Source organism: Poecilia reticulata, chromosome 4 (genome assembly GCF_904066995.2).
Source record: "Poecilia reticulata chromosome 4, P_reticulata-male-v2, whole genome shotgun sequence".
NCBI classification, from domain to species: Eukaryota; Metazoa; Chordata; class Actinopteri; order Cyprinodontiformes; family Poeciliidae; genus Poecilia; species Poecilia reticulata.
The window spans coordinates 7,760,520-7,784,808 of record NC_088833.1 but is presented as its reverse complement, the minus strand read 5'-3'; the positions used below and the strand labels follow the sequence as shown (position 1 = coordinate 7,784,808).

Here is a 24,289-nt window from a genome sequence, read left to right as displayed (position 1 = left end):
CAGGGTTTTGAGGTCATTTGCATGCAGTGGAAGCAATTGAGATATGATCACTTAGGCTGGTGTCCAGGCTTTATGCTGCACAGGTCGAACTTGTCAAGTCGAAAGTATCTGCAGTTCACAAACTTATATGCATGCAGAAATTACATATTTTTTATTATATTTATGAGTCTCTGTTTCTTCTAAAACACTTGAACTCACTTTGTTTCTGACACAACTCGGTGGATAGTTACGGTCCTACCTACAATAAAAAAGAAATTGAAAGCAAGTAAAACATGATTAATAAAGGACAAATACTTTGTGTCGTATCAAACGTTTTCCGTTTTAAAAAATATTGTAATTTATTTGTGAAAATGTACATCAGCTGAGTGTTGGTAATTTGCTTGAACTGTATTCAGGTGGTCAAAAATGCGGTAAACGCTCTTAATTAAATCTGTACAGTTGCAAATGAAACAGTCCTAAACACAACAGCATGAGATTAATTTTGGACAAATTAAGTTTTAAAGTATTTGTGTGTCGTTAATGATTTCTGAAAATGTGTCTTGTAAATTCTCATGAGACGGTCATCAAATGCCACTAAGAAAACTAAATATTTTACTAAATTTAAATAAAAAACAAAAGCTGAATGGACCAAACATCCGGCACAAATAAGGTAAAATTTTCCTAAAATTTCTCATTTTGTAGACTTGATCAATTGATTTACTTCCAAGCTGAACAGCGTTTCAGTCCAGACAGACGTAGGGCAAAATGTTCAGTCTGCTCTCGTCTCCATGTGGGTCCACAGAGATGCACTCCGTCCAGTCGTACCAGTTCCCCTTGGTGTCGTAACACCCGTTAACTCCGGACCAACGCCGCCTCTGTAATCGGTTCAGGTCTTCACTGCTGATTTCTCTGCCAACTCCAGGTAACTCTTTGACATGATGGTCTGATACCAGTATGGACGTTTCTGTGGTATTCCTCTTCTGGTGATCCGCTCTTTTGCAAACCTCCGACATGAAAAGGTTGGCTCCAGGTGTGTGTGCACCAGACGACAGGATGTTGCTCTGCTGGGTGAGGTAGGACTGGATTATTTCGCTCCTTGACAGTTCTTTCCAGTCCGTCTGCTGGAAGGGACACGGAGGAATGGGTTGACTCAGCTTCAGCTGGAGTTCAGAGACTTCCTGCTCTTCTGAAGACTCCTTAGGGCAGGTGCGTTTAATTTGTCCTGTTGATGGATCAAATGTGATTCGTCTGTCTTTTATCCTCGCTGGTTTGCTTTTGTCTTCTGTAATTGGGCCATTCAGGTTCACAACATGGTCTTTAGCCTTGTATTTTTCTCTTTTCTTGTTCACAGCATCATTAATAATAGTCTCATCATCCAAACTTGAAGTCCTGCTTTGAAACAACAAATTTGCAGACCCTGAGAGGTTTGTGTGAACATTAAGCGGCTGAGCAGATTCCTCCACCTTCACACTTGGATTTCCACTACTTTGTCGTTTTTTTAGTACAGCTTCTTGCTTTAGGCTCTCAGGATGTTGCAACGGACAACCAGGGCTTCTAGGTTGATGCTTATCCCTTCTAACCTGCCGTTGCATAAGCGTGTTAGGAGGGTTGCTGGCACTTGGATGAGGTTTGACAGTGTGAATAGGAACTTTATTTGACTTACTATTGTCCAGATATTTAAACGTATCCCTGTCTGATGGTTGGTGTGCATTAGTATTTGCAGGAATTTTAAAACTCCCACCAAGTCCATTAGATGTCTGCTGTTTTGCATCATCCTGAGCGACTTTGGGCTTCTTTGTTTGACCCTCTTTCTTGTCACATCTACGTTTCCTGTTGCTTATTGGTTCAAGATTTGGACAGCAGTTGTTGAAGTCACTTCTGGCCTTTAACTCTGAGCCAGTTTTGCTCAAAGCTGGAGGAAAGGAGCAGGGCTGAATGCTGCCTTTGGAAGGCCAAGATGCACCAGTGAGTTCTTTGGGCACCAAGTCACCCCGACCCGGGTCGATCAGCTTCTGCCAGGTACGAAGGAGCTTCTTGGCTCTTTTTGCAAGATCCTCGTTCTTGTTTTTTTTCCGGATGTCATTAACCAGCTTCCCAAGGCGCGTCTCCTACAACCAAAACATCGCAGATGTAATTTGATTTCCAGAAGAGTTGCTTTAATCAGACTTGTATTTTAACATACCTCTAGTTCTTCTTTGGTGATAGAGTATTTCTCCAAACTGGAAATCACTTCCACAACCACCACCATGTTGCGTATCTGCTCAGAAGACAAAGGTTTACAATGTAATAAAGGAGTAGCTAATGAAAATGTGATCCGTCAGTTTCAAAAACCTGAAAATGATGGATCACTTGAACCAGAAATAAACACTATATATACCGTGTATTTATCACTTTCCAACTTTTTGAACTGAAAAAACAAAAAAAGTTTTTGATCGTATCCTAATTTATTGACATTCACCAATAAGTCAGTGGACTACGGAGGGAAAACAGGGGTCATTAGGACAAGCATTCATTTGCATAGAGTCTCAAATGTACACCTGCATTCATGAAAATATGTACCGATACTGGTTTCAGGTTCAATGTGACTAGCAAAGACAAGAACATGCAAATATTATCTCACTAGCAGAGAGAAGCATAAAGATTTAAATAAAACCCTAAACACTGTTGTTAGAAAGGTGTAAAATTTTACTCCTGATAACAAATATAGTGATTTAAGGTAATCTCAACCTGGAAATTACCAGCAAAACCATCAAAAACAGTGCATGTAAGGTATCAATGATTAGTATACCAATCATTGGTATCTTAACATGCGCTGTTAAGATACCAATGATTGGTCTCTTAATCATTGGTATGATACCAATGATTAGTATACCAATCATTGGTATCTTAACATGCACTGTTTTTGATGGTTTTGCTGGTAATTTCCTGGTTTGAATTATTAATATTAGAGTTAGACTGGTGAAATGCACAAGTAAGAACAGCAGGACGTCCCCATGTTATGTAATTATAACAGCATCATATACACTTAGTGTTCCTGCACATAATCACTTTTTACAAATACAGGTATATTTAACAAATATAATTCTTGAATAATGCTTAAGTTTGGTTTTGGTTGAATGCATGATCACTTGCATTTCATAACATCATTTCGAAATCAACGAATTATGAACATGACTGTGCATAATTTTTGAGCCATCTCATTTTCTTTTCTTGCATAGGTTGTAAAATGTTTAATTTTTAATGCAAATAAATATAAATAATAAAATAGAAACAAACAGAAACAACCGCGATATTAAGAAAAAGATCATCAGGATTTGGATGAATTTATGGTGGTCAGAGCAACAGCAGCTCTTATGCAGAAAATGTTTTCTTAGTGTTTGTTCTTGTATTCATTGCCCTGAAATGTCATTACAAAACAAAGCACACAAAACATTGCCTGAGGACTTTATCTCTTGTCAACCTAATAAGATCTGAATATAATTAAACATTATATGGACCACATACATTTTTCTTTTCTTTTTTGAATATTTTTTGAAAACTCAACCTGAAATGAATCAAATTGGTCTTCATTGTTATTTTTGCATTGTTATTTTTACATTAAAAATAGACTGGACTACACATAGAAATGGACGGGGAGCATATTGCTGAAGGAAAACAAGCAATTAAAACAGACCTGCAGCACTTCATAAAGCTTAACGTTCATTAATTGGAGTAACTTTTGACACATTGAGTCTCAGAGCCTATTATTTACTCCTTCCCCATTCTGTTTCCTCTGCTGTAAAACTTTAAAATACTCACGTTGTTCTGGCCGTCGATGGCCTGCAGCAGCCGGTCTCTCATCATCCGCGGAATGGCCGTGGCCGCTGACATCGCCCGGTGGACACCAGAATCCCTCTCGACAAAACAAAGCGTTTGGAAAACCCAAAGATACTCGTGGACCAGATGTAAGATATTGTTTGAAAGCGGACATAACGTCTAATGACGCTGCTGTGTTTGTGTTCACTCCCCGCCGTCCGTCACCTGCTTCGTGAATCCACCACCGGAGTCAGCCAGGGATCCTCAGCTGTCTGCCTCCGCCTCCGCCTCCTCCTCCCTCCCCGGTCCTCTGAGCTGGCTTTTGGTGAGGTACGTGCGAACAGCATGACGGGAACTATTTACGTAACCACCACTGGATGGCTTGCGTAAAACACACTTGTCGTTCGCGAGACAAAAATGGAGTCAGACATCATACTGGTGAGAGACGCCATTGATGCGTATGTCAGTCATCCCGCCATATTGTGAGTGGCTTGTTCAACTCTGATACTCTGAATGGCAAGAAGCACGAAAGATAGCAATCAACTGAATAGTTTTAGTTTTCTCAGTAATATATGTTTATTTTAGAACTAATTTTGGTAATCGCTGAGGTAAATTTAATATTTTCTGCATTTGGTTTAGCTGTATTATTATTATTATTATTATTATTATTATTATTATTATTATTATTATTATTATTATTATTATTATTATTAGTGTTCCTGCTAGTATTACTAATACTACATGTGATTATTTAATGTTTGTATTTTTATAATAGTTTTCATGATTTTAATTATTACCATAATTAATAAATATTATAATTTAAAGTTATATAGCCTCCATCCAACAGTCAACTAAATGTTTTTCTCTAATCAAATTGCAAACCCACTTGAACCAACCATTTGCTAATGTTCGTGCCTGTGATTTGATCCAGACTGTTATAATAGACTCTGTACAGTTGATCCTCCTCTATCTGGTTGCAGAAATCTTGCCTTACACACTTAGCTTTGGCTACGTCCAGAGTGGCGATTGGAAATCGACGATCGTTTGCTCTGGTCTATTTGAAGTAGTTCCTGTTTCAAAGTCCAGCTGAATGTTGGTGCATTTAGGTGCAGAGGTTGTCGTATGTGTGCAGCAGAAGCTAATATGTTCTGCGGAAACTAAATCAAATTAGAGTGTATTTATTTATCACAGTGTGCCTGTGGCTCTGTGTGTGTAATCGGACATGCAGCAGTCTGTGGAGTCTTTGGTCCGACTGCTAGAGACATACAGAGGAAGAGATAAAGTTGTGAGTCTTCACTGAATTTCGTTTTAATCAAAAGGCTGCAGTGAAAACACCGAGTCGGATACTTCTGCAGGGAATAATTTAGTTATTTATTTTGTAAATGAGTAATTTAATGCATTTTACCCTAGTAATATTGGCATAAACTATTACTTTGAATCAGTCTGTATGACGGATTGAATTGGCCATGCGATTTTATTGGATTTTGATTAGATAGTGCCTTATGGTAACGTTTGTTTGTTTCTTTCAATATAACATTTATGAAACTTTGATTAAAAACTGCAGGTGTGTGTGTCTGTGTTTGGTGAATTTTTGGTTCAAACAAACTTGCTCTTCATTTAGTGAAGTTACACACAGTCGGGAGAGTATTAAGAAATTGTAGCAAGAGTAAGATTTTTCTGTAGTTCATAAATAAAATTACTCGGGTAAAAGTAAAAAAAAAAAAAGTAATGGTACATTTTTTCAAAAATGTTACTCAAGTGAACTACTACCCAGCTCTGGTGTTGTAAAATTCTATTAATATTTTTCTATTTGGTGTTATTTTTATAAATATAATCTTGATTTTGTGACTTTCATCCATTAATTATTATTTGTTTTACCTTTTGGCTGCAGATCAGGACGTTTTGTTATGGCTCTCAGCTGGTGGGAGGAGCTCTTACCAGGAAAGCAGCAGCAGATGCATCATCTCAGCGACTTGGGAAAAGTTTGCTTCTGTTTTCTGCTCAGCTCAGCCACTGCAGGACGGTGCTGAGGCTGTTTGATGATCTCTCCATGCTGGCGTACTCCCACAGCTACGGACTTGGTGCTTCGGTGATTCATAACAAAATGTTGCTTACATATGCGCACAAGTCCCATCTCTCCTGTTGATACTGATTAGATTCTTGCTGCAGGAAGAGGATGCAGGCGTCCGTTGGATATCGGTGCTGACGAACGTGGCTGACCAGCTGTACTATCCGTGTGAACATATTGCTTGGGCCGCAGACGCAGAGCTGATCAAAGTGAGGTCTGATAAGTGGTGGCTGTTCAGCACAGTGCTGTGGGGAACCTCGTTGTTGCTGGGGATCCTCAGGTGAGACGTCTGCACTCAGATATCGGGACACATCAGCTGAGTTAACTGCATCTGTTGAAACTGCTTCAAAACTACCCCAAATATGTTTTCTTTTTTTATTACAAAAAAATTATATCTCTCACAGCAGAGCAGAAGAACATATATACATATATATATGTTTAGCAACAAACTAAGCATACGTTACTTTAATAAAATTTGCTAAATGATGAGATTTCTGTAGAAAAAGGATTTGTAATTTGTTGAAACAACAAACAGTGTGGTGATGGTTCAGTAGGTAGATTTGGTATCTTGCAAATCAAAGGTTGTAGGTTTGATTCCAGCCAGCTGGTGTGTATTTTAACCCAAAGTTTTGTATTGGTATATAATTACTAGGGGTGCACCGATTGCAGTTTTCTGGCCGATCGCCGATCTATTCAAAATCCTGACCTGCCGATTCCAATTTTGGCCAATACCAATTTTTTTTGTCTAAAATGTTGCTAAATGTTGGAAGAAAGTTGATGAGTTGCCAACAGTGAGATGATTGTTGTCAACTGCAACACATAGACCTGATCTGGTGGGCCAGTCTGCTAGTCAAACCAATCTCACAGCAGAGCAGAAGAAGACAGAAGTTGATTTAAATACCTTTGCTTGAGGTAGATAAAATCGGTGGTTAAGATCAGCTTCACATGAAAAAATCGGCCGATCACTGATTTCCCAAAATTAGGGAAATCGGTACCGATAAATCGGTGCATCCCTAACAATTACTTGTGAGGTAGGTGAGTTTGGCTCTACTGTAAAGCGCTTTGATTGGTCGAAAGGACTGGAAAAGTGCTACAAGTTCAGTCCAGTTACCATTTTAACTTTCAGGTCCGACCGGTTTTAAAAAAAAAAACAAATGTTACCCCTATATATTTTTAGATGACCCTTTTCCTGATTTATTTTTATTTTTTTGCATGTCTTTTCAGCAACTAGAACTGGACATGTCTCTCCCTTGCTTTGTTTTTCGGGAAAAGTAATTTGAAACTTTTTAAAAGTAACTTTTTATTTCAGATTAAGTTCCAGGGAGTGTTTAGGTTTTAGGTCTGTAGCCTATAAGTATTGCCGAGTTTCTGGAAACTAACTTGTAACTATCCATTGCAGAAAACCTGATAAAAATTATATTTCATAAGAAACTCAGTCATGAAAGCATGAGCTAAATAAAGAAAGTTGTTGAAGTACAAAAAGACTCAAATGAGAGTTTTAGTGCAAATCTTTATTTCTCCAGATTGTTTCGAGTTCTGCTGTTGCTCAGGAAGAAGCTGAAGAAGAAACACCAGAGAGGCGAAGGAGGCAGCAGCAGGTGTTTACTTAGCAAATTCATTTTTTCATTATTTCATTGACATTTGCTTTATTATTAAAGCAAGCTATACGCTCAGTCTATTTAAGCATTTAACAAATATAATCTAGAGTTTTTTGTTTGTCATCATGTCTTATTTATGTTTCTTTTCTTTCAAACTAACAGGGTAAGACATCGCTCTGTATTAGAAATATACAGTTTTCCAAAGCTCAGTAAATCTGTTTTCCCCTGCAGACGGTCTGACCTCCACAGGCAGATGCAAGCGGAGATGCTCTCCATCCTCAGCAGCATGGCGGACCTCAGTAACGCCGTTCACTGGATGCCACCAGGCTTCCTGTGGGCAGGATGGTTCCCCAGCTGGCTGGTGGGCTTGCTGGGCTCCACCTCCTCTCTAATAGGTTTGATTCAGATGAATACCAGCAGCAGTAGTGAGCTGTCAGACAGTATAGCGTTGTCTTCACAATCAGGAGGAGATGCTAATTAACTGGATTATGAACAGCTTTTTGATTTGATCAGATCAGCTGTTTAGATTAATTTCTACTCCTGTCTCCTACAGTATTACTACTTTCTGTAGGTGAATAAATAAAACACCTGTGTTAGCTACCTGAAATGTTTTTGAAATTATGAGCTTAGTTTACGTTTTAAGTATATTTGTTTCTCTTCTGTTCTTTAATTTATGTAGATCAAAGCATGACATATTGTCCTTGGAAGCCTTTTGGCCTACTTCATGTTGTCAGGCCGATTCTGTTTATTTGTTGATTTTAGATTCCTCGCAGGCTTCTGGTAAAACTGGAAACCTGTGTTTCCCAATAATTTGATTAATGACAACTTATGATTTTACAAGGAGGGTGTTTTTTTGAAAACCACAATCTGTATTTGGTCAGTTGTTTCAAGTATTAAAATTTATTAGGAAAAAGAGGAAAATGGAAAGAAACATGTAACGGAGAAATATTTCTAACAGCACTGTTTTAATAATGCTTCAGACATTAACAAACCGCAAACAATGTGGAGCAGCTTAATGGCTTTATTTAGATGAATGTATATTAAGCAAAATGAGCTCATGTGGACAGCATTTCAGATCTTTGAGTCGTCTTTATAAGTTCAGTTAATTGCAAAAATAGATGTTTTGCATGGAAGAACGATTAAAGAACATTGCAGGCAGATATGTAATGTTATTTTGACTCAGTCTTTATGACGAACTTTAATTCATGTTTATTAATTTATGATTTAAAAAAAAAAAATTAAAGCTAAAATCACTTATTATTCTGTTTTGTTTCATTATTTGTGTGTTTTGGGGATTACTAACCAAAGAAGACTGATATTTAAAACTTTTTCAAGATAAATGGATCAAAATTTTTTCTTGTCGACTTCTATCTGAAATAGATGCAGAAAAAAACAGAAAATGCTTTTTTCTAACATTGTAAGCAGGAAGATACTTATATTCAAAGAAGCACAGAGTATGTGGTAAAAGTTTTTCAAACCAAAATGATAGGGTAACTATTTATGCAACATTTTATTCACCAAAAATAAAAAAATAAAATAAAAAATATGTCTCTTAATAGAAATATCGACATTTGATTAATCGGGGCTTGGACGCAGGGCTGTTGACGTAGTTCACTGTTGCATTTGATGTGGCTCGTAAGTAAAGTTTAAATCTGAGGTCAACTATTTCTCATTAGAGATATTATACTTCATATCTATTCTCCAAAGCTAGTTAGATGCAACTTAATGAAAAACTCGTTGGATTTCTGTATAAATGTAACTACGTACGTATATAAAATGGGTAAAGAGACAGAATTTGTAAGGATTATTTGGGGAGTTACGGGGGAACTTGAACGCCGCAGCAGGATAGTGGTGGACAATAAATAAAAGCAGTCACTCGACAGCAGCAGTAGCTTTAAAAGTTAGTCCAATTTACTCCTAAAAAACTATAATAGTGAGGCATTCCGTTAAATTGCTACTTATGTCAGAATTACTGATGTCAATAGTATGACGGAAAAAGTATGCACAGAAGTTGTGGAGAGGGTTCAAATTCCTAAACACGTCGACTCATCGGTCGTGGCAGCGACAGTTGTGTCTATCTGGACACAAAGGAGGCGAGAAAGATTTTCGACATCCGGTAAGAACTATTTTTATAGCAGTTATGGTGTTTTATGTGTTCATTGTTTTAGCTTTCATTACAGCACCTGTCTACTAAGGTAAATACTGTAAAGTGGAGCAGTTAGCATCTAGCTAGTAATAATGCTACTTCAGTTAGGCTGGTTGTAGACTTAAAAGGAGTTCTACTTTTATTAGTTTATTTTAAAATTGGTTTTCCCTTACTTATATGAAGAATTGTGCATTTCCCCAGAAGCATAGTGTTTATTTGAAGCCTTCTTGTTGTGCTTTTACAGCGAAACTCGTCTCATTTTACTGTTTATTTCACAAACTATAGCTGTGCAGTAGGTATATTAGTTACGCCATCGATAATTATAATTTTGTGTTACAAACGATATACCGGTGCATCTTAATAAATGAAAAAAAATGTAAAATACTTTATTGCATTAATTCAATAAAAAAAGTTACTCATTTTCAACTCAGTTCAAAAATACTTTAATTGTCCTAAAAGGAAATAAAATGTAATCTAAGTATCTTCAAAGAGTTATGGAGGTGATGCTGTGCAGGTAGGAAATCTGGTAGCAGTCAGTGTTCCAACGAATCAGAGGAGGCCTCTCACTGAAGATAGTCGCTCTTGACTGTCATGACATGCTTACATGTGAACAACAGACAGGTCCCCAGTCTTCAGATTAATTGGAGTTATGTGATAAAACATTTCTTTGAGCAGCTGAAGTTTGTGGTTGCAGTTACTGTAAGTCACACGCGTCAAACTCAAGGCCCATAGCTTTTTTATGTGGCCCGCTAAACACATAAAAATTGTCTAGCGGGCCACATTAAAAGAACCTTAAAACAACATTGGTGTGCTTAAATGTTTTTTTGTCAATCAAAGTAAAACAGAGACAGCTATTTGTTAATATTTTAATAGTTTAATTGATTTTATAAACACATTCTGCCACTACTAGCCCTTTGAGGACATTCATAATCTGCTCTAAGTCATAACCTTAACAAAAATAGATGCTTGAAATATATCACTGTGTTTATAAGTTTCCAGTTTTTAATTTAATTACTGAAATAAAAGTACTTGTCTTACATACTGTCATTTATTGATAACCACCTATAATGGTTTTAGTGTTTTGCTTTATAGGAATCCTTCCAGGAGATTCTGCCACATTGTGATCGCAGTACGGATTCTGCTCGGTAATGCCATCTTATCCTTGACACAAAATGGACTCTGACTGCTTCCCGGATCATCAGACTGCATCTACGCTTGCAGATGGCCCACTGTCTGACTTTGACCCTGTTATTGGAGCCTCAGTGGAGGGAATCAGTGCGCTTCCAGTGCCAGAGGCAGAAGACCTTGATAACTACAATCTAATTGTTCCTCCTCCTCTGGACTGGAGGTCCGACTCCTCCAGCGAAGCCGGTTCTGCTCATGATCTGGAAGACTCCGGCCTGCCTCCCTCTGCTGACCTCCTGGATCTGAGCAGCCTCGGAGAGACAGAATCCCCTCCTCTGATCGGGGAAGACTCGTCGACTCCGGTCCAGTCATACCAGCAGGTGCTTCTGGGAAATGCATCAGAGTCAGATCAGGCTATAGAAGTTCAAGTCGAAGATACAGATGTTCCAGCTGCAGAGGAAACGACTCGCGAGGTGTTGGGAGGTTCTGAGGAGGCGGCCAGCGAAGAAGAGGCGGAGCTTTCAAACAGGAGATCAGGTGATGAGGATCATAGCCGTATCCACGCCTTGCTCACCCAGCTTCAGATGAGGGACACAGAGCGCCGTGACGATCACTACTCCAGTCTGGCTGAACAGGAAGTGTGCAGTCACTCCATGCTAACTCAAAGCACTGAAACTACAGGGCTGCTTTTCTCCGAAAGCCACCAGCGAGACCTGCTGGGACTGCTGCAGTGCACGAAGATCGGTTCTACGGCCCATCCGTCCCACCTGCCTCTCTTTGGCGACGTCGACGCCGTTCTCTCCGTTTCCTACAGCCAGGAGGATCCTCGCAGATGCTGGAGGCAGAGCGCAAACGGTCAGCGACGCAGGGAAGACTCCGTCGCTTCGCTCCCGGATGACGAGTACCCCGAACCCGTGTGGATGAAGCTCGGGGAGGAGCCGCCGGAGGATGAGGCTGGTGCCGACGGAGAACAGGTTTGTGTGGAAATGACTAAAACATAACCAAGACATTTACACGACGGGGATGTTCATTTCTGAGGTGGAATAATAATAGTCTCAGGTCAAATTGATGTTTCGCCATCCAGTATTGTCAGAATCCCAAATTTCTTCCTGAAACATGTTCATATCTAATTATCAACTCCATTTCCAACCATTTCAATCAATATTTTTACGTCTAAAAACAACAGACAAATAAATATAATTTACTTATTTTTCCATTTTTAAAATTCTTTCTATTGGTTTTGGCTTCACAGTTTGTTTTTAATTTCATCTTCTCACACACGTATGATGTTAATTTATTAATTGAGTCTTCAATTTGCTTTTCAAAGAGCGCTGACGACCAACCGTCATATAAAGATGGTGAGTTAGATTTCCTGTATTCCCCTTTTAATGAGATCTTTATGACCTCTTCTGCTGAGTTTTTGTTGTTTTCTAATATGATTTGTTGCTGTTTCAGTGCCTGGTCCTTGTGACCCTGAAGACCTGCTGGACGGCGTTATCTTTGGAGCCAAGTATTTGGGCTCCACTCAGCTCAAATCGGACAGGAACCCCTCCACAAACGCTCGCATGACCCAGGCTCAGGAGGCCGTTGACAGGATCAAGGTGAATGATAAAAACATATTAGATTCAGAAGGACAGCACTTTAGTGTGGCCTGTAGAAATGAATGGGTTTCCAGTGGTAACCAGTCCAGTTCTGATGCTGCTGGGTTTGACTGTAGGCTCCAGAGGGAGAGTCCCAGCCGATGACCGAAGTGGATCTGTTCATCTCCACAAAACGAATCAAAGTGCTTACAGCCGACACACAGGTGCTAAAAATTTATCATAACAAGTCTTTATGCTTTCCTTTCTGTGTGTCCACCTCTCTAGAAAGGTGCAGCTTAGTGAATTAAAAAAAGCTAATTTATTGAACTAATTCAATTGAAAAAGTTAAACTTATCTTCTATATATTTATTACCGAGAGTGATATATTTCAAGTGTTTCGTATTGTCTATTATGATGATTATTGCTTATAGACAAACTGAATCATAAGCGTATTGGGGAAATTTTCTGCCATAATTCAAGAGCACACATATTCAGTCTAAAAGCGGGACTTCATGTTTTTTGTTCTCAAAACTTCTGCTGTCTTTCAAATATTCACTGAGCTTTCTCAAACCTTTCTCCATATGCTCAACACTTGTCTCTTTCTGCTCACACCCGAAACAAAAAAAGTACACGCGCCTGGCAACCTCTCAGCCAATAGAATGAAAGTGTTACACTGGGTGCGTTGTTTTCCTTGTAGTAGGTGTGCCTGCTATCGACTGTAGCAACCTGTATCATCCACTTAATTGATAGATTAGATCAAATTGATTAACTAAGATAGATATCATGTTGTGGCTGGTTCTGTGGATCCATTTTCTTTGGTTGGATGAACAAACTCCTGCCTAATGTCAGCAGCACACTGCTGGCGTATGCTTAGTGTAACATGGAGCAGAAAGCTGAGGTCTGGATGTTTTTCCCTACATCCAGTGGGTGGCGCAGGTTGCTACAATCAACAGTAGCCACACAGGCACAACCACTAGGAGGAAATAAACGCACCCAGTATGACACTTTCATTCTATTGGCTCAGAGGTTGCCAGGCAACAGTACTTTTTTGTTCCAGGTAAGCAGAAAATGATTTGCAAGCGAGCAGAGAGATTTGCAAGTGGAGATTTGCTGTGAGCAGGGTCAAGTTTGCTTTTTCCGAGCAGGAACAAAGGTTTGAGAAATCACAGTGAAGGTTTGAAAGAGAGCAGAAGTTTTGAGCACAAGTATTAAAAGTTTTGAGAAGAAAGACATAAAGTCTTGCTTTCAAACTGAAAATGTGCTCTTGACTTATGGCAGAAAAATTTCCCCATATAAGGGAAGTCGTCAAAATTTTAAGTTTCAGGATGAGACTCGCTGAAATAATTTAATAACGTCAAGCTTCCTCATGCCTCACTTCCTTTTAGGAAGCCATGATGGATCACTCTTTGCAGATGATTTCCTACATAGCAGACATTGGTGACATTGTCGTCTTAATGGCGCGAAGGAAACATAAAGGGCAGGACGCGGACGCCGCTTCCTCTTCATCGCAGCCTCAAAAGAAGTGCCTAATGATTTGCCATGTTTTTTCCTCGGAGGATGTGAGTCTGTTTAATCGTTTAAAATTTTACATTATTATCGTTTTGAATCCTGGAATCCAGCAGTTGTGACAATAAGTTGCTGTAAGTTGTTAGCAGCACAGGGTAAACAGGTGGTCAGGATGATGTAATGCTCCAGCGTCTCCTTCTCTCCACAGTGAAGCTGTAAAAGTCTCAGATGTTCTGTTATTTCAGCTTTAGTCTGGCCTGGTTTCAGCCAGCGAGTTCCCCTGAGAATCAAATGGTCTGGCACTTGTTCCATTTTCCCATAAATGGCAACATTTAATTTATTTGAGCAATTAACTAGCTGTGGGAAATTTAAGACCCCAGAAAAACAATTTCTGACATTTGTTTCCCCTTCTTCTCATACTTGCAGCATCTCTAATGATGGCAAATCCTCTCAGAGTACAGAGCTTATTTTATTTGCTTCAGTTCTAAGGTGGACAAATATTTTCTCTATTGTATTTTTTATATGAAAGTAAAATGTATTTTTTTTACTTTTCCAATTTAACTTCTGCTTTAGAGTTGAAACAATTAACCACAATTAATCGATAATTGAAATAATCACCAACTAATTTAGTAATTGATTAATCGTTTACTAAATGATTAATTGTTTTAAGAAAAGTCCAGTTGCTGGAAGAACAGCATATTCAGAGCAATTACTAAGCCAAAACTATACAATTTAGACCAAAAAATAACAGTTGTCTATAAATGTGCTCATCACTCAGCACTCATCAAATGTCATAGTTTTAACTTCATTAGGTTAAAATGTTCTAAAACAAAATATCTTCTTAAGCAGTTTTTGCTATTAAATTATTAATCTGTTAATCAAAAAATAATCAGCAGGTCATGAGTGCACTGTGCTGATGTTAAGTCAATAAAAAAGGGGCAAATTTTTCACATGTTGAAGTATTTATTTAGCTGCAGATTCATTCTTTGCTTCAAATGATCAGGTATTGACTAGAGGACAGCGATGTTTTCATTTTAGGCAATAAAACGTTTTCTTTCTTATTTAAAAATTGAATTGAATTTTTTAAAACATATTTCTAATATGTAAAATTAAGAGGTTAAATGAAAAATCTGCAGAATGTGACCATTTATTGTACCTGATTAGTTGATATTAGTTGCAGCTCCAGTCTGCTTGCATGTGTAAATATTGAACCTTGTTTGCCTCATCCTCCTGGTGTCTCCTTACAGGCTCAGGTCATCGCTCAGGCCATCGGACAGGCATTTGGAGTGGCTTACCAGCAGTTTCTACAGGCTAACGGCATCAAGGCCAGCGATCTGAAACCGGGCGAATACAGTAACTACCTGGAGAGTCAGGAGCTTTACAATGGAGACTTGGCCCACTTCTCGGACTCTCAGAACCTTCGAGATGTAAGCGAATGATTGAAACTTTATCATCTGGTGTTTTATTCATAAACCCATTCAATGATTTAATATGTTATTAAAACATATAGAGATTAATAGACACAGACTGATGTCTTTAGACTTTTATTTCTGTAAAGGAGTGGTGGTATGCATTTTCCAGGCACATCCGAGGGGGTATCCAAAAGTTTCCAGAATGACGCTGCTGCACACGCAGTTTTCGTAGTACACGATTCTGCCGCTAGGTATTTGTTCAACCACGCCTTCTTAATCAGTGTGCCAAGCGGTGTTGATGTGGAAGGTTTCGTGAATTTTCTTGTTAGAGCTGTTTTGTCCAGCCGTCGTTTTTCTTCACGGAGAAGCTTTATGAGCAGCGCACGGCTGAAGCTTTGCTTCCTGCTCAGGGAAAAAAGCATCGGAAACCGTTCAAATGTTGAAGACCGCTTACAAGGATAACGCTATGTGTCAAGCTCAAGTTTTCTCGTGGTTTACCCGCTTTAAAAATGGTGAAATGTTAATTGATGATCAACCGCTTAAAGCAAAACTTCACAGCCGCGCTGTGAAGCCGGAAAAAAGCTGGAAAAAAGCGGTTAAAGCGGGTAAACCATGAGAAAACCTGAGCTTGACACATAGCGTCATCCTTGTAAGCGGACTTCAACATTTGAACGGTTTCCAATGCTTTTTTCCCAAGCAGGAAGCAAAGCTTCAGTCGCGCTGCTCATAGAACTTCTCCATGAAGAAAAACGATGGCTGGACAAAACAGCTCTAACAAGAAAATTCACTGCGGGTAGATGAAACCTTCCACATCAACGCCGCTTGGCACACTGATTGAGAAGGCGTGGTTGAAAAAATACCTAGCGGCAGAATCGTGTACTACGAAAACTGCACGTGCAGCAGCGTCATTCTGGAAACTTTTGGGTACCCCCTTGTAGAGCCATTTTATATCACAAGTAACTGTTATTTTCAATTGTTATAAAAATTGTTATATATATATCAAACATGATGTATGTTTGACTTTGCGATTTGAAGTCTTGAAATTGGGCTCTGTCTCTTAAGAAGCTCTTGCTCTTTCCAACACTCCTGCAGCTGTGGAGCAAATACTTCTGGTTGTTTATGAAATCTGTGTGTGTTTGTGGTTCAGATTGGGATCACTAAGGTTGCCGGGGAGATCCTGGGTCTGGCCGTGGTGGAGTCGGGTTGGGGGTCCATCCTGCCCACCGTGATGGTGGCCAACCTCCTCCATGGTGGTCCAGCTGAACGCTGCGGGGAACTCAGCATTGGTGACCGCATCATGTCCGTCAACGGCACCAGCCTGGTGGGTCTGCCCATCACCACCTGCCAGAACATCCTCCGGGTAAGAAGAGAAAAAGGCCTCAAGCTTGTTATGATACTTAAACTAATAATTTGACTTTATTATATAACATTGAGTGAGAAACAAAAATGTTTCTGGCTTTCTTCATATCTGTCATTGTCTCCATTGTGCTCTAGATGGCGCTGTGATGCAATATTCTTCATTTGATAGTTGGTTTAAGTGTGTACGTCTGTAAAACATTAATACGGCTAAAATCAGTTTGAAGTGTAATATGTTTTGGTTAATATAGTCAAAGTGTTGTTAATTTTTGCTTTGCATGCTAACAATATGTGGAGTCTTGTGAGATGGAATGTCTTTGTTTCTGCTTACAACTTTAACAGCTGAGTAATAGAGGAGAAAGATAATGAAGAGGATTAAGTACTTTACTAACTCTACTAATAATTTTCTGGATATCTGATTACAAAACATCTATTAAGTTGGGATTTCGTGTGTATCTTCCACAGAGCAGTGCTGTGTTTGTTTTGTAATTGGACAGTGTGGTAGAGAGTTCTTTTCTTTAGTCTTAAAATCTGTTACACTGGGAGTTATAAATAAAGTCCTTAAATCACAATTTGTGCTTTATTACCTTCACTTAATCCAAATACTAGGAGTTTGGCATTTAAATCAGACCCGATCTTAGAACCACAGGTTTAATTTAATAAAAATAAAAAAAATCATTAAAATGTACATTTATTTAAATATATTGTGCATTAAAGAAAGTTTTCTAAGCACAAATGATTGTACAAAGTTGTAATTTTCCCCAAACATGTAGATTATTTCGTATCGCTGCTTCAAAGGTCATGTAAAATAGAAACTTAGCAACTTGGATTAGATTGAACAGATAGTTATAAATACTTTAATAAAACAAACCAGGCGTATTATTAGTGATTTTGTGCTGCATTCACCCATAGAACAAGATTTTTACTGACAAAATAAAATATTCTTCAAATGGAAAAATGTAGAAACAAGTATTATTTAAATTTTATTAACCATGTTTTTTGTTTTTCTTTTAAAACAAAAAACAGAAATAGAATCCCCAAAAATTCACTTACTTTTACACTAAAACAGACCTATTCATTAAACTTGGTTTTGAAGAAACGGAAAGCATATTTGAAGAAACATATTCACTTTTGCATTGTTGATAATAAAAAAATGTAACTTTTTTTCATTAAGTATTTTTGTGAGTACTCTCATGGTTTGGACATCTCCAGTAATCTGTGCTACATTGAATGTTATCAGTACAGACTGTGATGGGATCATTTTGTTTCAGTGACTCTACTGTTTCCAAAGCTTGGAAACTTTTATTGGTCATCCTAAAACATGTTGCTCAAGTTAAAGATAACGGTGACTAACCAAATAATATCTGTTACTAGGAGTTTCCACTCATCCAAGGAAAATATGTTCAGACTCTCTGTAGTTTAATTATCTTTTTTTTTAATCACATAGCTTCTCACAACAAACAAAAGTCTTTAAATGTAGTGGTTTCTAACTCAGGTGGTAGAGGCGCTAGCACAGGCATCTAGCAGTCGTGGTTTTGAGTTAAAAAATTTTTAAAAGTTGACCAGAAATTTGAAAATATGACTAGGTAATTGTAAGTGTGTTATTGGAAGACATTAGCAAAACCCAAACACCAACTATAAAGTGTTAGAAAAGGCAAAAATACAAAAAAATTAAAATAAACAATGTTTAGCCTGGTGGGTTGCAAGTAAAGCCTGGTGGCCCGCCAGGCTTATAATACACTGCAATATTTACCAAAATTATCGTTGTCTCAAGGTTTTCTAATATTGTGCATCCCTAATTTAAAACGATACTCTTTGTGACTTTCAGATATTTTAAATGTATGAATTTTTATGTTTTTTTTTTACAAACTTGTTGCTTTTTTACATTGGTGTTTTATTTTTTATTTTTCAGTATTTAGTTTGTTTTGTTTTTTTTTTTGCTTTTGTGAAGATTATAGAGCACTTGGATGAGATTTAACTTTTTTTTTTTTCATTTTTATTTGTCTATTTCTCAATCAGGACCTTAAAAGCCAAAAGTATGTAAAGCTCAGCATTGTCCACTGTCCTCCAGTCACCATGGCGATTATAAAGAGACCAGATCCCAAGTTCCAGCTTGGCTTCAGCGTCGAGGACGGCATCGTATGTCAATTCTGATGACTGTCCAAGCAGTTGGGAACGAATAAAGCATTGACTGATTCCTTTCTTTGTATGAAAACCTGACGTTTTCTCTTAATTTTTTCCAGATCTGCAGTCTGATGAGAGGCGGTATTGCAGAAAGAGGAGGAATCCGCGTCGGTCACCGCATCATTGAAATCAACGGGCAGAGTGTTGTTGCAACTCCCCACGACAAAATCATCCAGATCCTGACGAATGCGATTGGAGAGGTCGGTAACTATTAACATAAGCAGCTGTAAAAGTCTGAATTAATGGATGCCGATCTGGTAGATATTGTCAAAATTTGGTGAATTTTCTCGTTCGTTCACAGATTCACTTGAAGACAATGCCCGCCTCGACGTATCGACTCCTGACGGGACAAGAGCAGCCAGTGTTTCTTTAAGCATTTTTCCTGCTTTGCATTGATGTAGTCGCTGCACAGCGTCCAAGCTTCATAAGCTTCTGCCAAACTCAGAAAATATTATGCAATTTGTAGCGCACAAATGCCAGTATGCCACAAACTAGTCATCTTAAATATTTTAATGTGAGAGCATTATTTAAAATGTAAGATTTGGAGGCTTGATTGTTTTTTATTTATTAGATTTTTTAGAAAGAGTAAGCAGTCTTTTTAAAATTAAAATTCATCACGTTGGATGCTGGTGAGAATCATTTGGCGTTTTCCAGCCTTACATGCTTTCAGAGTGAGTCTGTTTATAAACATACTTGAAGTGACCTCACTGAATCAGGATAAGAGGTCTGAGTGTTTCAAAGTGACTTCCTATTCATCATGTTTTTATGCATATCAACACAAACCTTAGAGAGCGTTCTGGCTCTTCATGCAGTGTCTTACTGGCCTGGTAGAGATATGCATAATTTAAGATTACTGCCTTATTTCATAGATATAAATATATTTGTATGTTTTTATGCTGATATAGACGCTGAATAAAATGTTCAGTAATTTATCTTCATGTAATGTATTGAGAGCCTGTTAATGCATGAACAAATAAAGAGTTGTGTTAGAGATTTTTTGGTATTATCATTTTGTTTCAGGTTAAAGTGTTCTTCTCTTTAAACTGTATGTATTAACTGACCTGGGGGTCACAGTTGCCTGTTCATCTTCAGGTGAAACAGTTTGACCGAGTTTTGAACCGGGCTCAGGCCGTAAATCAGATATCGCATCTGGAACTGGGTTGCTAGTTGTTTAGGTAAATTGTTTTACGACCTTTGCTGTTTTTCCTCTGCTGTCTATCTCGCCTATCCTCCCTCTTTGAAGTTTGAAAATAAAAGACAAGCTCTACCCAGAGATTTTCAGAACGCTCTGTGAACAGCTCTGAGAAGCAGTTGACAGAGTCTTCTCCTTTTGCTTGCAGAAGTTTGTCATAAATTCATATACGTTGTCTGTGGTTCTTTTATGTAGGTTCTAGGAAAATACCTATCAAGTTGAATACTTTTTTTATGTCCTTTGAGCTTGATGCACTTATGCTAAAAAAGTAGGTCTTTTTTTTTTTTGCACAATTTTATTTATTAAAAACAAAAAAAAAACATTTTGGAGGTCACGCACTGATGATGGACAAGATGGCCTGGTCTGTAGTATTTACTCTGATTATAATGGGCCATTCTTTATACATAGTTTTGGTGGAACTGTCTGTCTTCTGTAACAGTAAGAGATCATTTCAGTGGAGTTAAGAGGAAGAATCCAGCTTCTTAAAGACAACTACAATCCCCTTTGGAAAAGTGCACTCAAAAAATACCATTATGGCAGTTACTAACCCAAACTAGTTCATTAAATTACCAGACAGAGAGGCAGAGGACGCTGGCAATACAAACAAATCCCTCTAAGCTCTGCACACTCTGTACCTGAGATAATCTAAAAGCCACATAAACTTTGGAGGTCTGCATCCACCAACCCCGCAGAAAGATTTTCACCTGTTTGGGTCTGCTGACCATTTTGTGATATTTTTTCTAGCCTACTCCTTTGAGGCTGAGTTTCTGACATTCCCTACACAGTAAACAGTGTATATTGTCATTGGAAGTCCATTATTTAAAAAAAAAAACAAAACAAAGAAAAACAAAGTCATCCCGCAGCCTGAATTTATTTTGAGATTAGTTTATTTGTATAATTTGTATTAGTGTTTCATAAAATCTATTTTGCACATAACCTTGTCATTGTGTCTGATGACATAATTTATTTTGAAAATATCAGATGTTTCTGAGTATTTAAGTAGCCTTCTTGCCGATTACTTGCTCTTTGCTCTTGAATAATTTGTAAGTTTTTACATTTACTTGAGTTAAAATATGTTGAAGTGGCGCTACTCTTACTTGAGTATATTTTGCACAACTGGAAACTATACATTCTTTTTAAATGGTTTTTATACGGTGTCCACATCCTAGAAATAAAATGAATTACTGTTATTATTATTATAAACTGTGATTACCTAACATATTCATAAAGAAGCTACTTCGTGGGACTGATTGGCTGATCAACTTTCCTTTAATTACGAAAATACGACATTCACCAATCAGATTCTGAACCGGCTTCAACTACCGCACCCCGGAACGAACTTTGTCCAATCAGTTTTGCCGGTGGGCGGGACTAAGTAGCTTCCACCTGATGACAGAAACATTAGGAAGTCAATGTCAAGCTACCCGGTGAGGCTGTCTGTATATTTGACGCCGTTGCAGGAGTTATGAATTGATCATATATTTTCAGAAAGGTCATTGTGACTTCAGATTTACTCCTCGGAGGAAAATTCGTGCCGTTTTGACTTTTTAAACCGCTTTCGGAATGAGACTGTAAACCCTAAAATAGCATCACTATGAGATGCTAAGAAGAGGAAGCTAGCGTTACCCAATCAGGAATTTAGTGTTTTGCTTCCGAGTTTCTCATTTACCAAGGTAATTATTTTTATGGTAATTATTTTTATTGCCTACTTACCATTTTACAGTTTAACCCGGTAAATTATTTAATTACAGAATAAATAGCGTTTATAGTTCAGGTTTATTTTAAATGTGGATTGGTTTAAACAGATTAATCTGAAAATGAGAATATATCTATGTTGTCATGGGGATGGCTTGTTTAATCAGTTGACATTAATTCAATATTGATCCATTATTAATAATGTTAAGGGTTACACTTTATACATAGTTTAATGTCGCGTTTAATATTTTCAGTTATACTTTTGCTGCCTCTTGGCCAGGACTTAAAAAAGAGGTTTTTAATCTCAATGGGTTTTTATCCTGGAAAAATGAAGGTTAAATAAAAATTTAAAAGTATTATGAATGAATGTAATTGACAAGGGAAAAATTTAAAATTTAAACATACCTGCCTGCTCTTTTTATTTAAAGATTTTATTATTTTACTGTTGTATATTTTAATTGATTTGATATGTTTTGATGTGTCATTGGGTGTTGAGAAATGTGACTATAAATAAAATGAATTATTATTATTATTATTATTATTATTATTATTATTATTATTATTATTATTATTTTTAACTTCTTCTGCTGCTGTTGAATGTATGTGCATCCTTTGAGGTTGTTTTGCAAGGGAAATTAGTTTGAGCATGACTTGATAGCCTGACAGAATCGCTCCACCTGCGATTTATGTTTCCTCTACCTCTGTAAAGGTCAGAGGAGAAAAGAATAGTAGGGTGAAAGTGAGCGTCTTCAGGTGAGAAAGGTAAGCCGTTTGGATCAGGAGGATTTCAGGATCAAGCAGGGGATTGTCGGGGCCGAGCAGATCTTAGCGGGCATGAAATGCAACCTTTACTCTCCCAGAACACGCAGTCAAAAAGTACATGGCAAATCATGCAAAAAGAAAGCAATACAGTGAATTATTAAAATAAAAACGATAAATGTAACAAAATTCATAATGCAATTGAATAGAATTGGCTGTAATTTTCCAACAGTGGGGGAATTCTGGTGTAACAAGGTAAAGTGGGAACATGCATATTCACACAAAAGTAAAAAATATATAAAAACTTGAATAGGAAACTGTACAGTAAGGGCAAATGTACAAAATAAGAGGAATAACACCCAAACCTTTTATCAAGATGACTCACAGTTGAAGTGGTTCAGCTTCTCAAAGCAGTAAGAAGGTCCTTTGCATGGCAGTAGTTATTTGAGTCAGGCTTGTTTACCTGACTTAAAATATTTGCAAATAAAGGCTGGAATGTTATTTGAAATGCGAAAACTGCAAATATCAACAGGAATGTGAACACTTGCTGAGTTGGTTGGTAGCAGTGATGTTTGTAGTCTAAATGCTGGAAGGAAGAATCTGTGATAACAGTCCTTTGTGCACCACGGATGCAGAAAGGAACCTAGAAACTTGGACCTCTTGTTGAGTTTGACCCATTTTGTAATCAGTCTTTGTTTTTGTTTTGTTTTGCAGGAGAACGTCATGGCATGGTAACGGCTGGAAGCGATGGGGTTTTTCAGGCAGCTCTACCTTCTCCTCTGGAAAAATGTCACGTACCGCAGGCGGAATAAGGTTATTACATTTTTATATTTTAATATTAAAGTGTGTTGATTTTGCAGGTAAGTTTTAAATTGGGATACATTTTAAAGTAGGTATTTAAAACCATTACTCTAAAGCGAATGCAAAGATATATTAATTTGGGGTATGACCTCCAAAATTAATTTTAGTCAATTTTGATTTCACTTTATTAACAATAAATAACAAAATGTTCACTGGTCATATGTTTAGGTACAGGTTAGTATTTACAGCTGAACCTGCAGAACTGAGTTAATTCTTGAAGAAAGTTTTTTTTTTTTTAACTCCATTCTAAAAAATAGAAAATAAAAAATCACTTTTTTACTGATTGCACTAGTTCAAGTTCAGAACGCACTGATACTGGTTGGTTTCTCAGTGCGTTTCTAGTTGCTAGTAACAAGCTCTTGTTTCTGGTAAATTATCAATATTACCGGACTATAGAGCTCACCTCACTTTAAGCCACACCTACAAAGTTCTTCTTTCTTTTTTTTAAACTGGAAACATACATATATAAGCTGCACTGGGCTATAAGCCGCTGGTGTCTCCACCGCTCACGCCGAACTATGGCGTGAGCCGAACTTATTGATCTGATCGATAGCCTTCAACTTAAAAGCGGCATCATATGAACTTCTTCGTGTGATGATGAGGGGGTATGAGTTTGAAAATATTTCTCCACCGTAGCCTGCTTACTAGCATGTGCTTGCTCTAAATGAAAATTAGCCCTTTCTTCTTTGATTTCCAATTTTGACTTCCAATGATTCACCTCCTACTAAAGAGCCCCCTAGTGGCTGAAGTAGAATCCACACAAAAGCCGCACCGGGCTATAGTCCGAAAAATACGGTAAATGTTTGTTGTATTGATAATCCTTTCCAAATTCCCCGCAGATCCAGCTGTTGATCGAGCTCCTCTGGCCTCTCTTCATCTTTGTCATCCTCATCTCTGTTCGTCATTCACACCCTCCTTTCAAACAAGGCCAATGTAAGTGATTCGTTGTTGTACAGGTGTTTTCTCTCTCACTCTCAAAGGTTTGAAAAATGGCCTTCTGCCAGCAAGCTAATCAAGATTAACTCACTCAGAG

General features: G+C 37.8%; 4 protein-coding genes across 8 annotated transcripts in view; 3 read left to right on the top strand and 1 right to left on the bottom strand.

The window, feature by feature from the left end:
- Window positions 1–312: 312 nt before the first annotated feature.
- LOC103463355 (mediator of RNA polymerase II transcription subunit 26) lies at window positions 313–4,092 on the bottom strand. The gene is made up of 3 exons (XM_008406652.3): window positions 3,778–4,092; window positions 2,162–2,236; window positions 313–2,087 (listed from the first exon to the last, which is right to left on the bottom strand). Exons 1-3 carry the CDS (start codon window positions 3,847–3,849, stop codon window positions 720–722), a joined length of 1,515 nt encoding a protein of 504 aa, XP_008404874.1. The 5' UTR covers window positions 3,850–4,092; the 3' UTR covers window positions 313–719.
- A 21-nt stretch (window positions 4,093–4,113) lies between these two features.
- pex11g (peroxisomal biogenesis factor 11 gamma) lies at window positions 4,114–8,971 on the top strand. 3 transcript variants are annotated; one of them, XM_017304530.2, is made up of 5 exons: window positions 4,114–4,212; window positions 5,666–5,863; window positions 5,944–6,122; window positions 7,366–7,440; window positions 7,669–8,971. In XM_017304530.2, exons 1-5 carry the CDS (start codon window positions 4,192–4,194, stop codon window positions 7,919–7,921), a joined length of 726 nt encoding a protein of 241 aa, XP_017160019.1. In that variant the 5' UTR covers window positions 4,114–4,191; the 3' UTR covers window positions 7,922–8,971. The 3 variants fall into 3 exon arrangements, with proteins under 3 accessions (XP_017160019.1, XP_008404875.1, XP_008404876.1); XM_008406653.3 differs by lacking the exon at window positions 4,114–4,212 and adding an exon at window positions 4,843–5,059; XM_008406654.3 differs by lacking the exon at window positions 4,114–4,212 and adding an exon at window positions 4,844–5,059 and having other exon boundaries at window positions 7,672–8,971.
- Window positions 8,972–9,281: 310 nt separating this feature from the next.
- On the top strand, window positions 9,282–20,016 carry LOC103463357 (amyloid-beta A4 precursor protein-binding family A member 3). 2 transcript variants are annotated; one of them, XM_008406656.3, is made up of 11 exons: window positions 9,282–9,556; window positions 10,679–11,685; window positions 12,039–12,069; window positions 12,167–12,312; window positions 12,429–12,515; window positions 13,677–13,850; window positions 15,045–15,224; window positions 16,357–16,569; window positions 18,585–18,704; window positions 18,809–18,949; window positions 19,051–20,016. In XM_008406656.3, exons 2-11 carry the CDS (start codon window positions 10,759–10,761, stop codon window positions 19,120–19,122), a joined length of 2,091 nt encoding a protein of 696 aa, XP_008404878.1. In that variant the 5' UTR covers window positions 9,282–9,556; window positions 10,679–10,758; the 3' UTR covers window positions 19,123–20,016. The 2 variants fall into 2 exon arrangements, with proteins under 2 accessions (XP_008404878.1, XP_017160015.1); XM_017304526.2 differs by having other exon boundaries at window positions 10,664–11,685.
- Window positions 20,017–21,325: 1,309 nt separating this feature from the next.
- The window catches only part of abca7 (ATP-binding cassette, sub-family A (ABC1), member 7), a 36,025-nt gene continuing 33,061 nt past the window's right edge, over window positions 21,326–24,289 (top strand). For both annotated transcript variants that reach the window (XM_008406658.2, XM_008406657.2), the window contains exons 1-3: window positions 21,326–21,614; window positions 23,110–23,208; window positions 24,096–24,189. In XM_008406658.2, coding sequence (XP_008404880.2) covers window positions 23,143–23,208; window positions 24,096–24,189 — 160 coding nt within the window. In that variant the 5' untranslated portion in view covers window positions 21,326–21,614; window positions 23,110–23,142. The remainder of the gene's footprint in view (window positions 21,615–23,109; window positions 23,209–24,095; window positions 24,190–24,289) is intronic.

Excerpts from the sequence above, each read along its gene's own strand:
- LOC103463355 (XM_008406652.3), bottom strand. The coding sequence starts at position 3,849 with ATGTCAGCGGCCACGGCCATTCCGCGGATGATGAGAGACCGGCTGCTG. Across the intron at positions 2,237-3,777 it reads CCATCGACGGCCAGAACAAC|ATACGCAACATGGTGGTGGT; the intron begins GTGAGTATTTTA and ends TCTTCTGAGCAG. Across the intron at positions 2,088-2,161 it reads TCACCAAAGAAGAACTAGAG|GAGACGCGCCTTGGGAAGCT; the intron begins GTATGTTAAAAT and ends TTTTGGTTGTAG.
- pex11g (XM_008406653.3), top strand. The coding sequence starts at position 4,997 with ATGCAGCAGTCTGTGGAGTCTTTGGTCCGACTGCTAGAGACATACAGA. Across the intron at positions 5,864-5,943 it reads GCTACGGACTTGGTGCTTCG|GAAGAGGATGCAGGCGTCCG; the intron begins GTGATTCATAAC and ends TTCTTGCTGCAG. Across the intron at positions 6,123-7,365 it reads TTGTTGCTGGGGATCCTCAG|ATTGTTTCGAGTTCTGCTGT; the intron begins GTGAGACGTCTG and ends TTATTTCTCCAG.
- LOC103463357 (XM_008406656.3), top strand. The coding sequence starts at position 10,759 with ATGGACTCTGACTGCTTCCCGGATCATCAGACTGCATCTACGCTTGCA. Across the intron at positions 12,070-12,166 it reads CCAACCGTCATATAAAGATG|TGCCTGGTCCTTGTGACCCT; the intron begins GTGAGTTAGATT and ends TTGCTGTTTCAG. Across the intron at positions 15,225-16,356 it reads ACTCTCAGAACCTTCGAGAT|ATTGGGATCACTAAGGTTGC; the intron begins GTAAGCGAATGA and ends TTTGTGGTTCAG.